We start from the raw sequence: 18779 nt of genomic DNA, 5'->3' as shown, positions 1-18779 counted from the left end.
TAGCGAAGAAAAAGAGAATGAGATGGAAGGCGAAATTGAAATGTTCGAAATTGTGGAAGCACTTAAGAGTATGAAAGCGGGAAAGGCTGCTGGGTGTGATAGAGTGTCGGTCGAGATGCTTAAAGCAGGAAAAGGCGTAGTAGCTAGTCAGTTGTACTGCCTTTTCAATTTGTGTTGGAGAAGCGGCCGAGTACCAAAAGATTGGTGTAAGGCTGTTATCGTGCCACTTTACAAAGGAAAAGGGTCACAGCTGGACTGCAAAAATTATCGTGGTATAAGCCTGCTTAGCGTCGTCGGCAAATTGTATGCTAAGGTATTGATTAATAGAGTCAGGAATGAAACTGATGACAAAATATGGGATGCTCAAGCGGGATTTCGAAAGGGAATGGGATGTACTGATCAGGTCTTTTCCTTGCGGTGCATAGCCGAAAAGTTTTTGGCCAAGAGTCAAAAAGTCTATTGCACATTCGTAGATCTGGAAAAGGCCTATGACAGAGTTGAGAGGAATGAATTGTGGTCAGCACTTTCTATGCATGGGGTGAGCAGTCTCTTAATACGAGCACTGAAATCCTTATATGAGGATTCGAGTGCTTGTGTCAGGATAAACGGAGCGCACACTGAGTGGTTTAAGATTGAGAAAGGCGTTAGGCAAGGATGTGTTGCGTCACCGTGGCTGTTCAACCTATTTATGGATAGCTGTTTGACAGATTTGAAAGAGTCTAAAAGTGGATTAAGGATGAATGAGTTACTCGTCAAATGTCTGCTCTATGCCGACGATCAGGTTATACTGGCGTCATCAGCGGAGGAGTTACAGGAGATGGTAAACTGTATGCACGAAGCTTTAAAAGAGAAAGGAATGAAAGTGAACGTAAGTAAAACTAAAACACTGGTTTTTGAAATGGAGAAAGAAATGACAGCATGTAATATTTTGATTGGAGGAGAAAAAGTGGAGCAAGTGAAAGAGTTTGTATATCTAGGATCAAAGTTTACATCAGATGGCAAGTATGATAGTGATATTGAAAGGAGAGTGAACGCGGGGAACATGGTGAATGGAGCTTTGCATGCCTTTATGAGCAGTCAGAAACTATCCAAAAAGGCTCGACTGGCTGTGCACAGGGGCGTGTTGGTCCCGACATTAATGTATGGGAGTGAAAGTTGGGTATGGCAAAAGAAGCATGAAAGCAGAATAAATGCAGTGGAAATGAGAGCGTTAAGGAGTATGATGGGTGTGAAATTGAGTGACAGGATAAGGAACAGCGTGATAAGGGAATGTTGTGATGTGAAAGAAGATGTAGTTACAGGAATAGAAAAGGGTATGTTAAGATGGTTCGGTCATGTGGAGAGGATGAATGAAAGCAGGTTGACTAAGCAGATATACAAGGAGAGTGTGGAGGGAAAGGTCGGAGTGGGAAGACCTAGACGAACGTATCTTGATCAAATTAAGGACGTCCTGGTAAAGGGTCAGGTCAAAAGTACCCGAAACCGCCGAGCTTGTATGAAGAGAGTTATGAATGTGGACGAAGCGAAAGAAGTATGCAGAGATCGTGGCAAGTGGAAAGAGGTAGTCTCTGCCTACCCCTCCGGGAAAGAGGCGTGATTTTATGTATGTATGTATGTATGTAAAAAAGTAGTCTAAGAGAAAATTTTTATCTCTGTTCCAGTTTGAGAATCTCAAAGAGACCCTGGCCACTAAAGAAGCTCAGTTCGAGCGCGCCATCGTGGAAGCCCACAGCAAGGCAGACTGGGACATCATGCAACTGCGACATCTTCTGGACAAGGCTGATATAAACTACGCTAATACTGTGGAATCTATGACTGAAAAGTTTGAAAAGGAGAAAGGTGAGTGGAAATTCAGTAGAATTTATGAGTGAATGAAAAAATGAATTGATAAGATCGGCGACTTAACGAATACGGTGAAATCAATGATAGAGAATTTTAAGGTTTAGTAAGAATAAAAGCTAAATTACAATGGTGAGACAGTGATCCAAAACGAGCCTTGGCATCCTAGTATTTTTTTTTTGGTTGTAACGATTGCATGAACTTTAGCTTCTATAATTTGCTAGTCGTACAAGTGCATAACACCTAAGACTTTGAAGATATTGCCACAGCATTTCTTTTTGTCTGTCCTTTATGTGATTTGAATTCAAATTCAAAATTCATTTATTCCTTTTAACAAGTGCAGTACAAGTGGGTAGCAGGGTCTCACCATTTAAGTTTACAAAAACCTGTGTTAGGTGAGATCCGCTCTTCAAAAATAATGGCATTACATGCAAAGTTTAGATATTTAATTAATTAATATTATTATTATGATTCCTAACATACATATATCGCTATATTTAAACATAGTTGTAAATATACAATACATATTATAATAATTTGGTAAATTATTCCGATAAATGTTTCTATTACTTCAGAAACTATAATAGCCGAGTGGTCAGAGAAAGTACGTGAAGTGGAAGAGCAGGCTGAAACTGCTGCAGATGAAGCTAAACAGCTACTGGAGGCAACCAGGTCGAAACTTATTGCTGAGAGGATTGAGCAAGTCAATAAGCTGAAGGAACAACATAGACAAGAGATGGGTAAGAATCACTATTGTATCTTTTATAGAGTGGAGTAAGGAAGCCCTAAACGAACATGATCAAATCAGGGACGTCTTAGCGAAAGATCTGGCCGAGGGTACCCGAAAGCAATGAATGTGGATGAAGCGAAAAAAGGTTTGCAGGGATCGTAGAAAGTAGAAAGAAGTAGACTCAGCCTGCCTGGCATAGAATGTGGTATGGTTTTATGAATGGATATAATATATAAATAAATATTTATGCTAAAAGTAAGATGTAAAAAATTACGCTAACGGTTTTGAAGGGCGACTAAAGGCCAAAAGCATAAATTACTAGTTCTAAGTGCACTTTAGTCGCCCTTCATAAAATCTACATTTAATGGAATTCTTATTACTTTCAGACGAGCAATGGGAACAGTTTATGACTGACAAAGAAAGCTGCCTTGAGCGAATGAAATCGGAATGTAGACAGGAAGGAGATGAAGAGAGGATAAAAAGGGAGAAAGAACTATTGGAGGAAATTGAAGGTTAGATTTTAAAATTTATGTAGCAGGTATAAACGAAGCGACTAACACCAAAATTTAAAAGAATTTCGCGACAAACGATACCCTATAAGCATATAAGCATATTTATGTTGAGTAATTATTGTCAATGTAAATCTCTAAATATTTCTTTAAATAAGTCTTTAAATATTTGGATGTAGCATTGAAATGCTAATATTGGGATTCACAATAGGAAGTAAAAGATAATATTTAGATATATTCAAAGACTTCCTTCAATTCACAATTGCAGAGCTGAAGACTCAAATGCACACGAAAACCGTAGATTTTGACAATCTGGCTGTAAAATGGGCAGCGTGCGGACGAACGTTGGCTGTCACAGAACAAGAACTCAGGTCAGTCTGTTTGCTTTATGACTTTTCAAGAAATTGTAAATATTGTTTATATCGACGACATTGCTATTCGCACGAATTCATTAGTGCTTATTTTTTCATTTTGTGCAATTTTTTACATATTACTCGCTTAATTGTTTTCATTGTAAATATCATTTTAAGACTATTTCTGCAAGTTTTAACTTATTATCACTCACTCGAAATACCTATTTCCATCTGAACATGTAAATATCATTAAATCATTAATCAATCATTAAGTGTCACAATCAAACATAGGCCATGGATTTTCACTGCAAATGCACGACAGAGCTAACATGCCAAATGTGATTGGTAGCGAAATTGTGTCCTTAATAAAGTTCAGGTAAATATTACAATACCTTCCAATAAAATGTTTTTGGATTACTTTGTATTTGAATGAATTATTGTTTTCAAACCACTCGGTCTGATTATGAAATTGTGAGAGACTGTCTATAGTACCTATTTTATTGGAAGATAGCATTAGGATTTGTCCGTCCTCCAGCCTTGGATGAGGAAATGTTGGTTTCTTCTAGTTCTGAATAACTGATTGATTGACTAATTATGATAAGCTTTACTTGTGGCGTAAAATATCCCTTTAAAATGAGTTTGATCAATTGTTGCTCTTTCCATAGAATTAATAATGTTCTCAACCAAGGCCCATTGACGATGAATGAGTTGATTATAATAATAATGGAAGAGTTGGCTATGTTTTCGTTGATCAAATATTGTCTTTTGGACCAATTTGGCTACCACGATCGCATGTCGCTATATATATTGACCAAATATTTTTATTATTATATTCATGAAATTGGTCACTCAGAGCTCTTTAATTTCATGGATATGACTTTAATTTGTACAAAAATATTAAAGAAAATGTCGATAAAAATGTTACGGTCAGACAGAATGCTATTCCTAATAACAATCTATGCACTGCACATATTCATTCTTCAGTCACCATACAAACACATCATATCCATTTCATCGCTTGACCTGCAACCTTATTTATTAGTCCAAAAGGCAGTATTTTAATAGCTACTTCGATGTTTCTTTTTAATTCCAAGTATTGTCAGAAACACCTCTTTTTATATGAAATATACTCAATGCTATTGCCACGCAATTCTTCGAATGGGTGCCAGATTAGCTGTGACAGCTTGTTATTGGTGGCGGTAGTTTTATTATTATTTTAGTTTTTTAATGATTTTCTGTGTTTCCTCTCTCGTGAGGAATAACGGGATAAAATATAAGTGAGAAAAAATCTAGACATGGAAGATTGTTTATTTTAATAATGTGGTCAGAATGTGGCCAAACTAGCTTGTTGCATCAATAATATTCCAACAATCAAAAACTATTTTTAGATGAGTAATAAATATTAAATCTCCCACAATTTTAATTCGAAATATACCTTCTTATAAAAGGCAAAATGACTATAGATATAATTTGCTAACAGATACACCGTCCTCAGTGCGGTGGTGGCCGCCGCCGCCGTGTGCGCACTCACAGGGTCGCTCCGTTTCACTCTCGCCACGTTTTGCCTCTCGCTCGCACTCATGATCTATATCAAAATCGCTAACAACAAAGCTGGTTCTACTAACTAGTTATTATTATACTGCCAAGTAGCATCGTCAACTGAAAATCTAATCGAAATTTAATAATAGACCATCATCGTGTTTGGGCTACGTTATATTTGTGAAATAAAAAAGAAGTGGTAAATCACCCGTTACATAATATTGCTTCGGGCATGCTGTTCTGAAAAACAAGGACATTAGTAAAATAAATACCTATCTAGTGTGGGAATAAAATATATATTGTATAAACCCCACAGATTTTCAGTTCTCAAACTACTTATTTGTAATTATTCTTTCCTAATCAAGACTTATTCATTTACTTTTATAAACTTAACATCAACTTATTGGAGACTCCATATTACTTTATAACATTTAATGTTTTTACGTTATTTAAAGAAAAGATTAAAAAAATGCTTACTTTAGCATTTCATAAATCTATCATGAAATTCATTTATTGTTTGTATATTCTTAATTCATTAATATCGCTTCATCATGTGCTCAAATTATGTAATATTAATGTGTATAATCGTTTGTAATTTTATATTTTAATACATTTTTATTACAAAATACAATTCTTTTTTGAAATTTTTGTTCTTTCAATGAACATATAAAACAGAATGAGTAAGTATTAATTAAATATTACTTAATATATTTATTAAGTAGGATATATCCCCCAAATCTAATCATTTATGTCCTGCTATTAGACAAATCTTCAAAAGACTGAACACAACACCATCTAAGCGAGTTTCTATTTAATGTAAGCACAATGAGTCGAGAATTTCATTTATCTACTGAGTAAACCTATTCGAAAACCTGTTTTACAAACAAACTTTGAGATAAAATGCATTTACTACGATACTTGTAATAAGTAAATACATTCAATTAAGTATTAAAACACCAAAAAAATTCGGCAGTTGGAGTGAAATGTTTTGGTCTATGTTTTCTTTTGGCACAGAACACCAACTTACAGCTTTACATATAAACTTTACAGACATTTACCTATTACCTTTTTTACATAAAAATGAGATTTTAAATTTTCCTTAGACAATGATCCACAGTCTATGCGCTGAGCATAGACACAACATTATTATAACGTACCTACCTAGTACCAATTCCTACAAATTACACACACAAAAAAAAAATACACGTTAATTATTTTTGAACCCATTTTATTTTTTAAAAACAGAAGACACAATCTAACTATCTTTTTTTTTTTTAAACTAAGCCCCTGAAGCATTGTTTGTTCGCAAGTAGATTTTGATCCCTTCCTTTACTAACATAGAGAGGCCTTGGTGAGAGAGAAGGAGTTACGCGAGAAGAGATCGGAAGACGCGTCGAAGATCAAGCAGGTGGAGAGGGCGTCCAGGGATCAGATCGACCATTTGAGTAGGAAGTGTTCTTGCTTGAGGAAACTGTGAGTGGACGACTTTATTTTCTATGGACGTAGAGTGATTTAAATCTTATTGATTTAGATTGATTATGATTTAGATACTTTATTGTTGCCTGAAAGAAATGGCTTAGGTATTACGATATACCTTTTTTGTATCACTTACATGATATGGATAACATGTGTATGAGTAGTGTCTTAGACTGAAAAAAAAGGAATGTCAGGTCTCACGACGCAATTCTCGTCTGTTCTCATTCAGTGTTCATTCAAATCGGGAAAATAATTGTATCATAGTATATTACGCATATGTACTCGTATAATCACGTCGTTATCACTACGGGGTAGACAGAGCCAATAGTATCATAAATACTGAAAGGCAATGATGAAAGGCCACGTTCAGCTCTATAGCTTAAAGATGGAATTGAGATTCAAACAGTGTCGGGTTGCCAGCCCATAGCCTAAAAGAACCCAAGTTTTTTACTATATCCCGTAGTCGTCTTTTACGATATTCATTGGAAAGAGATGGAGTGGTCCTTTTCTAAAGTACCGTGAACCACACGACATATATACATATGATCATAGAGTTAGTTGTGGCAACTAAATATGTATATAGCGTCTAAGAATATTATTCTCTGCACGAGTGTGCTGGTTTCCTCGCGAAAAAAACTCCATGAAGTACTTTTACAAACATAAGTCATAATTCAGGAAATTGGCTTAATAATTGTGGTAAATTGATTTGTACAGCCTTATCTGTAAATCGGTTTGGAAGGTTGATAAGTGTTCCGTTAACATGGGTATTTTTTAATTGTGTCATCAAGGTATGTTTTCGTGCTTTTTAGCTTCTAAATTTTGACACAACAATTCAAATTCTCAACAGTTTTGACGACATGCGAGCAAGACTATCTGCGAGGGAGCAGGCGGCCGCGCAAGAAGCCAAGTCCAAGGAGAAGGAGCTCATACAATTGAGGGCTGAAGTGGCCAGGCTCACCAAGATCCTGGTGGAACAGAGGTGAGCCGCATTTATAGCTAATTTGGAAACATAAGATTTTTTTTTTCACTTACATGATATGGATAACATGTGTATGAGTAGCGTCTAAGGCTACAAAAAAATGAATAACGTGGCCTTTCATCATTGCCTTTCGCCTAAGCCGTGTGGTTCCCGGCACCAATACAAAAAAGAATAGGACCACTCCATCTCTTTCCCATGGATGTAGTAAAAGGCGACTAAGGCATAGGTTTACAAACTTGGGATTTTTTTTAGGCGATGGGCTAGCAACCTGTCACTATTTGAATCTCAATTCTATCGTTAAGCCAAATAGCTGAATGTGGCCATTCACTCTTTTACAAGACTGTTGGCTCTGTCTACCCCGCAAGGGATATAGACGTGATTATATATGTATGTAAAAAAATTTTATCTCTTCCTGAGATTAAATTTGTTTACGAAAGAAATAATGGAATATGTGAAAAAAAATCGGGGAAAATTATTCACCATCGAGGGCTTCAATGATGCCCAAAATAACTGATCGTCACGACACACGGAATCCTATTGTGGCGGACGCTGACACTGTTATTTTGTCAAATGTATTTTTTGTGCTAAAGTAATATTTATTTCTTTCTCTCTTCCTTCCCCCCGCCAGTTCTCCAAAACTCGGCGCTCGAACTCGGGCCGACGGCTGCGAAGACAAAGAGGAGACGGAGACGCAGAAGAGTGACGCGCCTCGGAGGAAGGGTATGTGATGTTGGCCGCTGTACACAGCTAGGTGAGCAATGCACTAACTTTCTGTTTGTGACAGTCACTAACTTGTTACTTTGGTACAGTGGGCTTAAGAGGCAGTTGTGACATTTGGTGGTGTATGAGAAGTGGGTTAGGTATCTCCTGAGCCGTGTGTACTGTATAACTGCCTTTTTGCTTGGTGTAGGAGGTAGCGCCTGAGCGTTAGGACCACGTTGGTCAACGGATACATACATACATACATATAATCACGTTTATATCCCTTGCGTCACGTCTTTATCACTACGGGGTAGACAGAGCCAACAGTCTTGCAAAGACTGACAGGCCACATTCAGCTATTTGGCTTAAAGATAGAATTGAGATTCAAATAGTGACAGGTTGCTAGTCCATCGCCTAAAAGAAGAATCCCAAGTTTATAAGCCTACCCCTTAGTCGCCTTTTACGACATCCATGGGGAAGAGATGGAGTGGTCCCATTCTTTTTTCTATTCGTGCCGGGAACCACACGACACCCTCGTAGAGAATTAATGACGCAATCGGTACTTACCACTTTACCAAGCAAAATACGGCAGCAGTACAGAAATATCATGTAACATGTAACCCTCTTTTTTGTGAGAGTTGAACTTCTCATTTGCACGAATTCTTCAGACCACGGAACAACATACTTACTGGAGTCGGAATCTAGTAAAATATATTTTGTGTTAGAAACAACATTCGCTTTTATAATATTCTTATGGGAAAAGCCTTGTTATGTTTTGATCTCCAAAAAAAAAATAATTGGCTTAATCAGAAAGAGATGGAACTTACAAGGATTTCCAGGTCAGGATTTTCCATTGGAATTATTAATTTAGAAAACTTTATTTACGAGTTTAAGTGTCTTCCAGATCCAGATTGTATGTTACGTGGTCAAAAGGAATTAGATATTTTTTGTTGAAACGATTGTCAAAAAATAGTAAATAATTCTTGTTTTTATCACAAACATAGTGAGGCAGATTTAGTACAAGTAAATGGTAAGCAATTAAAGAAAGTCACAAACAGGTGCTTCACAAAATGTATAACAAGTATATATATTAATGTATCATAATATATGCAATTATGCTTTTCTCTACTTTGAGCTTTTACGAGTTGATGTTGTGTTTTAGAGCTAAATTCTTCGTTTATTTATGCTTTTAGTATTGCGTGTAATGGCTAATTGTAATGGTAGATTACTTCGATAGTTCAAACCGTGGAAGTATAACCAATGTGTGAAAAAAATTCAGACAAAAAATATATATTATTATTATTATACTAGATAAAAAGAGATGGAAACCAAAGAACAAATTTTTCGTAGTGACATTTCTTGGTTGGTATTCCAAGTTGTTTATACTTCCGCTATTCAGATTTTATTAATAACGATGCTATAGTTATTATATTATATTCTAATTTTGAATTTTGACGACGTTGAAAATTATTTGAAAAAAAAAAATATAACATATAAATATGTATTATAGACTGAAAACTATGGAAATCCGAAAAATAATTTTCAGATTTCCGACTTTTAATTTGACATTCATTCTGACAATCAAAATAAACATCATTATTTATTCCACTTAATCCACAGGCGGTACTCTCCGTACGCCAGAGTTCCCGCGCAAGCGCACTCTACCTGGGCTCCCGGACCTGCTGCTGCCTACCCCGCCCCCCACTCCCATACAAATACAAAATGGCCGTCGGCGCGCGAAGAGCGTCGACCTGCCCGCAGTGCAAGTTCCAGTGAGAATAAAACAGTTGGAGCAGAAGACGAAGGAATAAAAATATGTTTTGAAAGCGACAATAAGTTTTTGAAATGTTATTTTACTAAAATAAATACCCCAAGTATAATGTTATAAATGTGAAAGTAAGTTTATTTGGTTGTTTGTTGGCTCATCACGCGTTATCTACTGAACCAAACTTCTCGAAATTTTGCGTGTATATAATTAAAAGTCTGGAGTAGGACATAGGGTACTCTTAATCCCGGTTAAAACTGAAGTTCTCGTGTGCTCTGCGAAAAGCCTGTATTGTTTCATAGGTGGCGCTAAATTCGATTTGCGCGCGAATCTGCGGGCAAAAGCTTCTAAAAACGCAAAGTTTTTAGTAGCACGATGAAATCCCTCAAATTAAATACCTCTTTTGACTTTCATTGAAAAACAGATATTTTTTAAAAATAATAAATTTAAAACCTTACCAAGGATTTTATGAATTTTGACATGCCTGATCTTAGGACATCTCTTTCTATCTTTGAAATAAAGAAAGAGAGAATTGTTACCAAATCAACAAGAATCATACTTTTTATTCTTTAAATATTCAAGCGGAGGATATTTGTGAAGAGAAAAGGATATTAAAGTATTTAATAGTGGTCAAGAACACGCTTATATTTGTGCATGTTTTGTTTTACCTATTTTGTCTAATGACTTCATACGGTGCGCTTACCAGCTACGTAGTCTACCAAACCTTTATACCCTGCGGCCATCCAAAAAAATATCGAATACACATAGCATTTACATAGATCCTCTATGTGTATAGATTCTAAGACGTGTGTCTCACTCTATGAGATTTTTTTCATATGTTACTTGCTCAGGTAAATTCTAATACCTCGACTAATGTATCTTATGATTATAATTAAATAAATTCATCTAGTAAGACGTAGACTATCACAATATTCGCCCGCAGCGTGTGTGAAGGTCTCTGTTAGTTCCTTATGAGGCGAAGACAGGTGGGTACCTACGTAATCGTGTTAAATGCTAAGTAAACTTAAAAGTGCAATAATTCAACCAAAAATATATAGTAAATGTGCAATAATAACAATTTTATTTTTAGCAAAAAAAGTTAATTTGCAAACGTATTTATATATATTCCAAGGATGAATAAAGGCGCGTTGTAATCCAAACCCTATCTATATAACTGAATAAGTAAAAATTGTATCGCTTATTCATTCTGTAAATATGGCTTTTCTTAATAAAAGTTATAAAATATAATTTGTTATTTTTTTTTGCCCCGACCCGGCTCCTGCGCGGGTAAATATTCTTCTTTAAAAAACTGCATCAAAATCCGTTGTGTTCCAAGTTTTAAAGATCTAAGCGCACATACATACAGACATAGGGACAAACGCGGGAAGCGACTTTGCTTGATGTGATGTAGTAATTTACTACCGAAATAACAATCGACTTTTCAAGAAATTCTAGTAAGCCTCCTTTTCCAACGAGATATTCCGCAAGGCTGTGGCATCCAAAATTATTTGTACAAGTTTACTATTACAAGGCAGAACACGCACTTGAGATTCTTCTTGTAGACGATGGTCTAACAACCTGTCACTATTTGACTCTCAATTCCAGCATTAAGCCATGCAGCTGATTAGTCTTTTGAGTACTGTTAGAAAAGAAAGAAAATCACTATCTCTTTCCCTTGGATGTCGTAAAAGGCGACTAAGGGATAGGCTTATAAACTTGGGATTCTTCTTTTAGACGACAGGCTAGCAACCCATCACTACCTATATAAGACCTTAAAAAGATAGGAATAATTTGAAAAAAATATTCCCTGTATCCCATTAGTCCTATTTTGTGCTATGATTGGACAACTGACGCTTACGCTGGTGTCAGTTGTCCCATGGACCTACTCAATTTCACTAGCATGAAAGTCTGGTTCCTGTTTGAGTTCAGCATTATGACTTTGTAAAGAAAATGCAACAAGTTTCTTAGTTCCTTTATTAGCAGCTTTACAATCTGTCACGAAGTTGCATGTAGTCAGGTTGTTAAACATTCGCTTATTACTACAGTTGAGTTCTTACAAATTGTCGAGTTTCTTCATATATATATATATATTTCAAATCCATATTTACTGCCATCTTCTATTCATTTGGGTAATTAATTAACGGTGTAATGCGGTTTACGTGACAAATTATTACGAATCTTCGTCGTATGTTTTCTGGTTATATTCAGTTCGAGCGAATTGCTTTTGGGAAGAATTGCTAGTGTTGAAAAACAGACAGCAGTTGCGCGGGCGTTGAGCGAAGCGTTGACGGTAGGAGCAGGCATGGGCTTAATTTTGTTGTAGGGGAAACCCTTTATGATGTTAGGGTTGCTATAAATTGGGGCTGCGACTGGACTTTTACTAGGATTTTCTCCCGAGTTCTTCATCTTATTTTCCAGCGCCCTTGCGGCACGACTAGCTTTGCAGAAACAATCTACAGCGTCTCTGCTGGCTTGGCTCGTTACTTTGGCTTTAGGAGAGGCGACTACGCCAGTTGGCGCCAGTTTTGAAGGGTCTACAGGGCCAGTCGGGGAGACAGGCCCGCCTGGTAGAGGGCCGCAAGGGCAGTTGAGGCAAGGGCCGAAGAAGCTCGGGCCGCAGCATGGTCGGCAAGGACGGCAAGGTCCGCATGGAGGGCAAGGTGGACATGGACCACAAGGCCCACAAGGCCCACAAGGGCCGCAGGGACCGCAACCACTACACGGGCCAAACGGTCCATAAGGACCACACGGCCCACACGTGTCACAGCAATTAAAACCGCAGCAACCACCGACTGGTCCACAAGGCCCGCAACCGCCGCATGGTACACAGCAGCAGGGACCACACGGGCAGGGACAGGGACAGGGACCGCATCCGCAAGGACCACAAGGTCCACCGGGGTTAGGGGGGTTCGGGCCGCACGGGCCCCCGGGAGAGACAGGCCCGGTGCAGGGGCATGGGCCAGTGCGGACGTGGTAAGGGCCGCAGAACCAAGTTCCGTAGGGATAGTAGTAATACCCCGTCATATTTTGCAGACATTTAGCAGGCACGTTGCATGGCGGAGGAAGGCAGTTACCACACGAGCAGGGACAAGGCGAAGGGCATCCGCAAACGTTGCATATCTGTGAAATAGGATCTGAGATTCTTCTAGGGTTCTGCATTGGGTTGCAGCTTACCGCAGTACTTTGTAGAGGTTGACAGATGGATGAAGGACATAGAGGGTTGAAAGCTGCCCCAGCATGAAATGCGCCATCCCAATTAGGACAACATGGACATTGGAAGGAACACTGCCCTTGTTGCTGCTGCGGATGCCAAGCTGATGCAGCGTGCGGCAAAGGGTTTTGAATAGGGTTACAACAAATAGGCATACACGCCATTGCGGCCTGGCCCAATTGACTATTAAATGCAGCACCTTGCTCTCCTTCACTGTTCACTGCTGCGATATCCTGTTTACTAGCTTCTGTTGGATTCTCTTTGCTAACAGCTGTGGGATCTGGCTTTGTTTTGCTGACATCAATGTGACCTCTGTTAGTGTAGCCGGCTGAAGTAGAATATTGCTTGGGATTACTCGAAGTGGGCCTTTGTGTGCGATTGGCAGAAGCTCCATGGTTTAGGTGACAAGAATGGTTGAAATTACAGGTGTGTTCGCATGGTCCTTGGCGGTGGTAGTGATAATTCTTGCTGGTCTCTATCACCGAAGAGGATTGCGACCTCGGCAAACTTTCCGCTATTTCAAATTGCAGATCCAAGTACGCGAATGCAGGACACGACATGCTCTTGTAGACGTCATAAGTTTTTCGGAAAATATCTGGTTTCTCGAGTGGAGTTTCCGCCACCTTCACCATCGGGATGTCTAGGAATCCTTTGATATGGTCTCTTATGCCTTTCTTCGTAGCGACGCTGGCTGAAAGGATGAATTAGTGATAGCGTCAGCGTCAGATCTGTTGGGAAATGGAAGTGTGCGTAGGTTGAAGTATGTTTTCAGATGCAAAATTTCTTCTGCAGATCCAGTATCCTAATTAAAACACAGTAGTAAATACATACATATAGTCACGTGTATATCCCTTACGGGGTAGACAGAGCCAACAGTCTTGAAGAGACTGATAGGCCACGTTCCGCTTTTTGATGATAGAATTGTGGATTCCAATAGTGACAGGTTGCTAGCCCATCCCCTAAAAGAAGAATCCCAAGTTTGTATGCCTATCCCTTAGTCGCCTTTTACGACATCCATGGGAAAGAGAAGGAGTGGTCCTATTCTTTTCTTTATTGGTGCCGGGAACCCACGGGCACCAATAAAGAAAACACAGTAGTATCCTAATTAACAGTGAAAAGAAAATAAGAGTGAAAATATAAAAGGTGGTGAATCTGCAGTGAAAATTATCATACAAACAAAAGCATTAGGAATTCGAAAATTCTGCAACTATGGGAGAATAATTAAAACCCTGTAATAACGTGTTAATTCATATTTATTGGATGGAAAATATAATGAATATACTGAAATTGAAACGGTATATCCAAATGTATAGGCAAGTCCACGTCAGTCATTTCATCTTAGGAGGGAATGTGCGAGATTTGACCTCCTCAAAGATTCTGTCATTGTAAAAAATTGGTCTGCTGTAATTATACGTTGAATAATATTCTATTTCTGTTGCTGCAGGGCGAGTACGACTCTTGCCTTTTTTGAAAGGAGCTGGGGAAGATTCATACGTTTCTCTTTTGTGACGTATGGGACTCTGCTTTTTGGAGCGCGGTCGTTCTGTAGAGAGTTTAAAAGGATGTTCGGCCTTCGTGAATGTTTCTGCTGTAATATTTTTCGGCGCCGAGTTCAAGTAGGTACCGTGGACGGGCGCTACATAAGCTCTGAAAGTGGGCTTCGAAAAGCCCAATTTAGATGACGGGTCAGACCTCTGGTGAAAAACCGACGTGGACCTTTGAGTTGTGTCCGAGCTCATGAATCTGCTACTAAATATGCTGCCGGAACCATTGAAACGAGAGCCCTTGGCCGGGCGACTGCCAGATAAGGTCGTGTAAGTCGCAGACATTACTGGGGGGACCACTCGAGTTGTAGCTACGTTTTTGGACGCAGTGGCGGTTGCCACCGGCGTCACCTTTTTGAGCCCGGCTGGGGAAATAGGTTTGTCCGCATTGATCGAAGAGCTTAGATTAAATGGCTGCTTCGGCGGAGTTCGGAGACGCTGTCGAGGAGAGCGCTGTTTTTCTTGTTGCTTGTGCTCGTCAAAATTTTGTTGCGGGCGTTGCTGTCTGGTCTCGACAAACTCTTTGGGCGTGTACGTAATCTGATTCCCGGGAATAATGCCAGACTGGAAATCATTGGGATCAGCACCAACTACGGTGGAAGCGAGAGAGGGAGCGGGACAACAACAACATTTGGGGCAAATGCAACAGGGTCCGCAAGGTCCACAAGGTCCACACGGAGGGGCACAGCAAGGACCTCCACAAGGCGGGCCACAAGGCCCACAGCCACCCGGGCCGACAGGACAGCAAGTTTTTGTCACGTGGTAAGGGCCGCAAAACCAAGTACCGTATGGGTAATAGTAATAGCCGGTCATGTATTGAATACACTTCGGGGGCACGTTGCAGGGGGGCGGGAGACAGCCGCAGCCGCAGGGCCCCCCGCAGGGCCCGCACGGCGGGGGGCACGCGTTTTTAGAGTAGTTCCGTTTAGATGTCAAATTGGACAGGTAGGTGCGGACGCAGAATAAGACTGGCGAGGACTTTTTGAAGCTGGGATCCGAGAAGATAAGCCTAAATCTGGGCGGGCTGAAGTGCCTGACTGGGACGTGCGGCTTCGCTCGGGACTCCGGCACGAGGTCGGGGCACGACACGCAGAATCTGACGTCGCGCGATCTGCTCTCGTCGCCTTGTTGCTGGCGCGCCTCCAACACATGCTTCGTTCTGCTGAACCGACTGCGGCCGAGCGACATCACTTTCTCGTCCCTCGATCCTCGGCTGAGCGCTGCCTTAGCTGCAAACGGTATTGTTTAGCTGTTGACCTCGATTAAATTCTATTTAGTGGAAGTGGAACCTACTTTAAAATGTTGGGCCAACACTTGGCACCTTGTTATTGAATGGAATATTTTTTGTTACAAGGAAATTTGGAAAATCAACCGATTACATGTCATGTGTGTAAGTGAATAGTCAGTTCTTTAATATTAATTTGTTCATTATTTCAAATTTTTGTCATATTTTATCATTAAGAGATTTTGACGACTTAAACCCAAAAATTCTTTTAACCAGAGTATATTGAGTTTAAAATTATCATTTGCCAATTGCAATAAATAAAATTAATTTAGTACCTGTCAAGAGCGAGACCCGGCAACTAACCCAATGAAAAAAAATGAATGTACCTGTAAAATACTGTGTCAAAAAAACCAAACGTCAATGTAGATCAAATTTATTGACTTCAAAAGTAATACATTCAAAAATTGGATAGAGGTATTTTAATCACAGTATCAGAATTGTAGTCTTCATGGAACTTTTTTGGCAGCGGCAGCGCAGGCGCGCGATGGTATCTTCTTATCAATCTTTTCCTCGGGTTTGGCGGGGGCCGCCGGTTGGTCGCACGGGTTGGCGCCGCAAGCCTTCTTCGGCTTCGGCGGGCAAGGGCAAGGGCAGCATGGGCCACACGGCCCACAGGGGCCGCAAGGTCCACAAGGTCCGCACGGCCCACACGGGCAAGGACACGGGCACCGGCACGGCCCGCATGGTCCACAAGGTCCGCAAGGTCCACACGGGCAAGGGCACGGACATCGGCATGGCCCACAGGGTCCACAAGGGCCACACGGGCCGCAAGGTCCACATGGGCCGCATGGACCACAAGGTCCGCAAGGTCCGCATGGTCCACACGGACAGCAGGGGCATCCGCACTTCGGGCAACCTTTGTCGTCTTTCTTCTCGGCATACCAGCGTAGTGGACCCCTGGGGTCTCCGCAGCGCCGGTCGAAGGCGCCCAACGTAGACCAGCGGCTCGCCACTGAAAGACACCCAAGCTATTAATACTCGTCGAGGAACCGTGCTATTTGGAAGAACGAGGGCCGAGTATCATAGCGTGGGGGTCTTCCAGCCGCGACCACCGTTCTCCCAATAACACATGGGACCATCAAGTCGCAGTGTAGCGGACGAGTAAGCAACTTTTGGGCAAGGCCGTAGTATATTTGCAACAGAAGGTAAACTATAACAGTTGAGTTTTGAGCCGCGGCTTAATCATCCTATTATGCTTAATTAATGGAATATTGGCAGCTAGGACGCAATACGAGAGGGTTCATTGCAAGCTATCAGACAGATGACACGATTTTAATTTATTATTACAGAAAAGTCACTGTAAAATGTGACAATATTGAAATCCGAAATATTAGACAGACAAATGTCACTAATGACAAATTCAAATTACGCGACATCAAAAACAGACAGCTGTAATTAGACAGTCTTTGACAGGATAGTCATTTATTTTTTAAGATTTTCACTTTCTACCACAATACTCTTATTTATCATGCTACCAACTGAAATATACACACTCACCTTTGTTTTTAACTACACTATCATTTACATATATGTGATAATGACCAACCATAGGTACCATAAAAAATTGAATTTAAAAGCGATATTAAAAATAATTAGACGTACTAATGAAATGATCAAGCTACATGTGTTAACTATCTAACTAAAACATACTTACATGCACTACTTAGATAAACAATTTACTATACTCACACAGAGGCGCTGGATGTTTCTTATTGGCCGTGGTGGCCAAGGGCCGTCCCCTCATACATTTGAAAAGCGACACATTCTTAGGCAAGACTGCCTTTCTCAAAACTAGAGCCATTTTAACGCTGGTACTGATTTTTTTGCCGGGTATTGTTTATTTGTATTATTTTTCTATGTTTATTGAGATTTAGTTACTTGAAAATTTTGTCCATGGTATAAGGTTGAAACTGGAAGCGGTGTCGACGGATCACAGACGGCTACTGATTTCAAAATTCGATTTTGATGTTCTTCTGTATATTTTTCTTCTTTTTATTGAAATATTTTTTCTTCCAATGAGTTCCTGACTGTGATGAACTTCTTCGTCGAACTATTTTTTTATAAGTCCGGTTGCACATCCAATTTCTTCAATCCCAATCCAAACTAATATAATAAATGCGAAGTAAGTTTGTTTGTTTGTTACCTCTCCACGGCATATCTACTAAACCGATTTTCTTGAAATTTTGCATATATAATTAAATGTTGTGATGTAATAATAAAGTAATAATAATAATAATATAAGTTTATTGCTCACCATAATCAATTACAGTTAAGTTAAATAGAACAATATAAAAAACTTAATTCTAAGACAATTGGTACAATAACAATTTTTATTATATTTTTATTATATATGTGAAAGAAGATGTAGTTACAGGAATAGAAAAAGGTATGTTAAGATGGTTCGGTCATGTGGAGAGGATGAATGAAAGCAGGTTGACTAAGCAGATATACAAGGAGAGTGTGGAGGGAAAGGTCGGAGTGGGAAGACCTAGACGAACGTATCTTGATCAAATTAAGGACGTCCTGGTAAAGGGTCAGGTCAAAAGTACCCGAAACCGCCTAGCTTGTATGAAGAGAGTTATGAATGTGGATGAAGCGAAGGAAGTATGCAGAGATCGTGGCAAGTGGAAAGAGGTAGTCTCCGCCTACCCCTCCGGGAAAGAGGCGTGATTTTATGTATGTATGTATGTAAGAGTACTGTGTATTATTAAAAGTGTTGGCATATTCCATCCCGGTACGAACACGGTATAGTTTTGTGCTATTTGCGAAAAACTTGTATTTTTTGGTAGGTGACGCTAAATTCGTCGCTTTTTGTAGGTGGCTCTAAAATTGTATACATACATACAT

General features: G+C 39.6%; 1 protein-coding gene across 4 annotated transcripts in view; it reads left to right on the top strand.

The window, feature by feature from the left end:
- LOC106130097 (golgin subfamily A member 6-like protein 22) overlaps positions 1-11071 on the top strand; it is a 38158-nt gene extending 27087 nt beyond the window's left edge. For 2 of the 4 annotated variants that reach the window (XM_013328859.2, XM_060953165.1), the window contains 8 exons: positions 1662-1839; positions 2415-2579; positions 2956-3081; positions 3347-3449; positions 6312-6443; positions 7294-7425; positions 8054-8145; positions 9748-11071. In XM_013328859.2, the coding sequence (XP_013184313.2) occupies positions 1662-1839; positions 2415-2579; positions 2956-3081; positions 3347-3449; positions 6312-6443; positions 7294-7425; positions 8054-8145; positions 9748-9938 (1119 nt within the window). In that variant the 3' untranslated portion in view covers positions 9939-11071. Of the gene's footprint in view, positions 1-1661; positions 1840-2414; positions 2580-2955; positions 3082-3346; positions 3450-4911; positions 5401-6311; positions 6444-7293; positions 7426-8053; positions 8177-9747 lie in introns of those variants that run through there. The other 2 variants (XM_060953166.1, XM_060953167.1) reach the window with 2 other exon arrangements.
- Positions 11072-18779: the final 7708 nt, after the last annotated feature.

The sequence above is a fragment of the Amyelois transitella genome, chromosome 31 (assembly GCF_032362555.1).
Source record: "Amyelois transitella isolate CPQ chromosome 31, ilAmyTran1.1, whole genome shotgun sequence".
In the NCBI taxonomy this organism is placed as follows: Eukaryota; Metazoa; Arthropoda; class Insecta; order Lepidoptera; family Pyralidae; genus Amyelois; species Amyelois transitella.
Note: the sequence above shows the minus strand (reverse complement) of the source record. Positions and strands in the feature narration are given on the sequence as shown.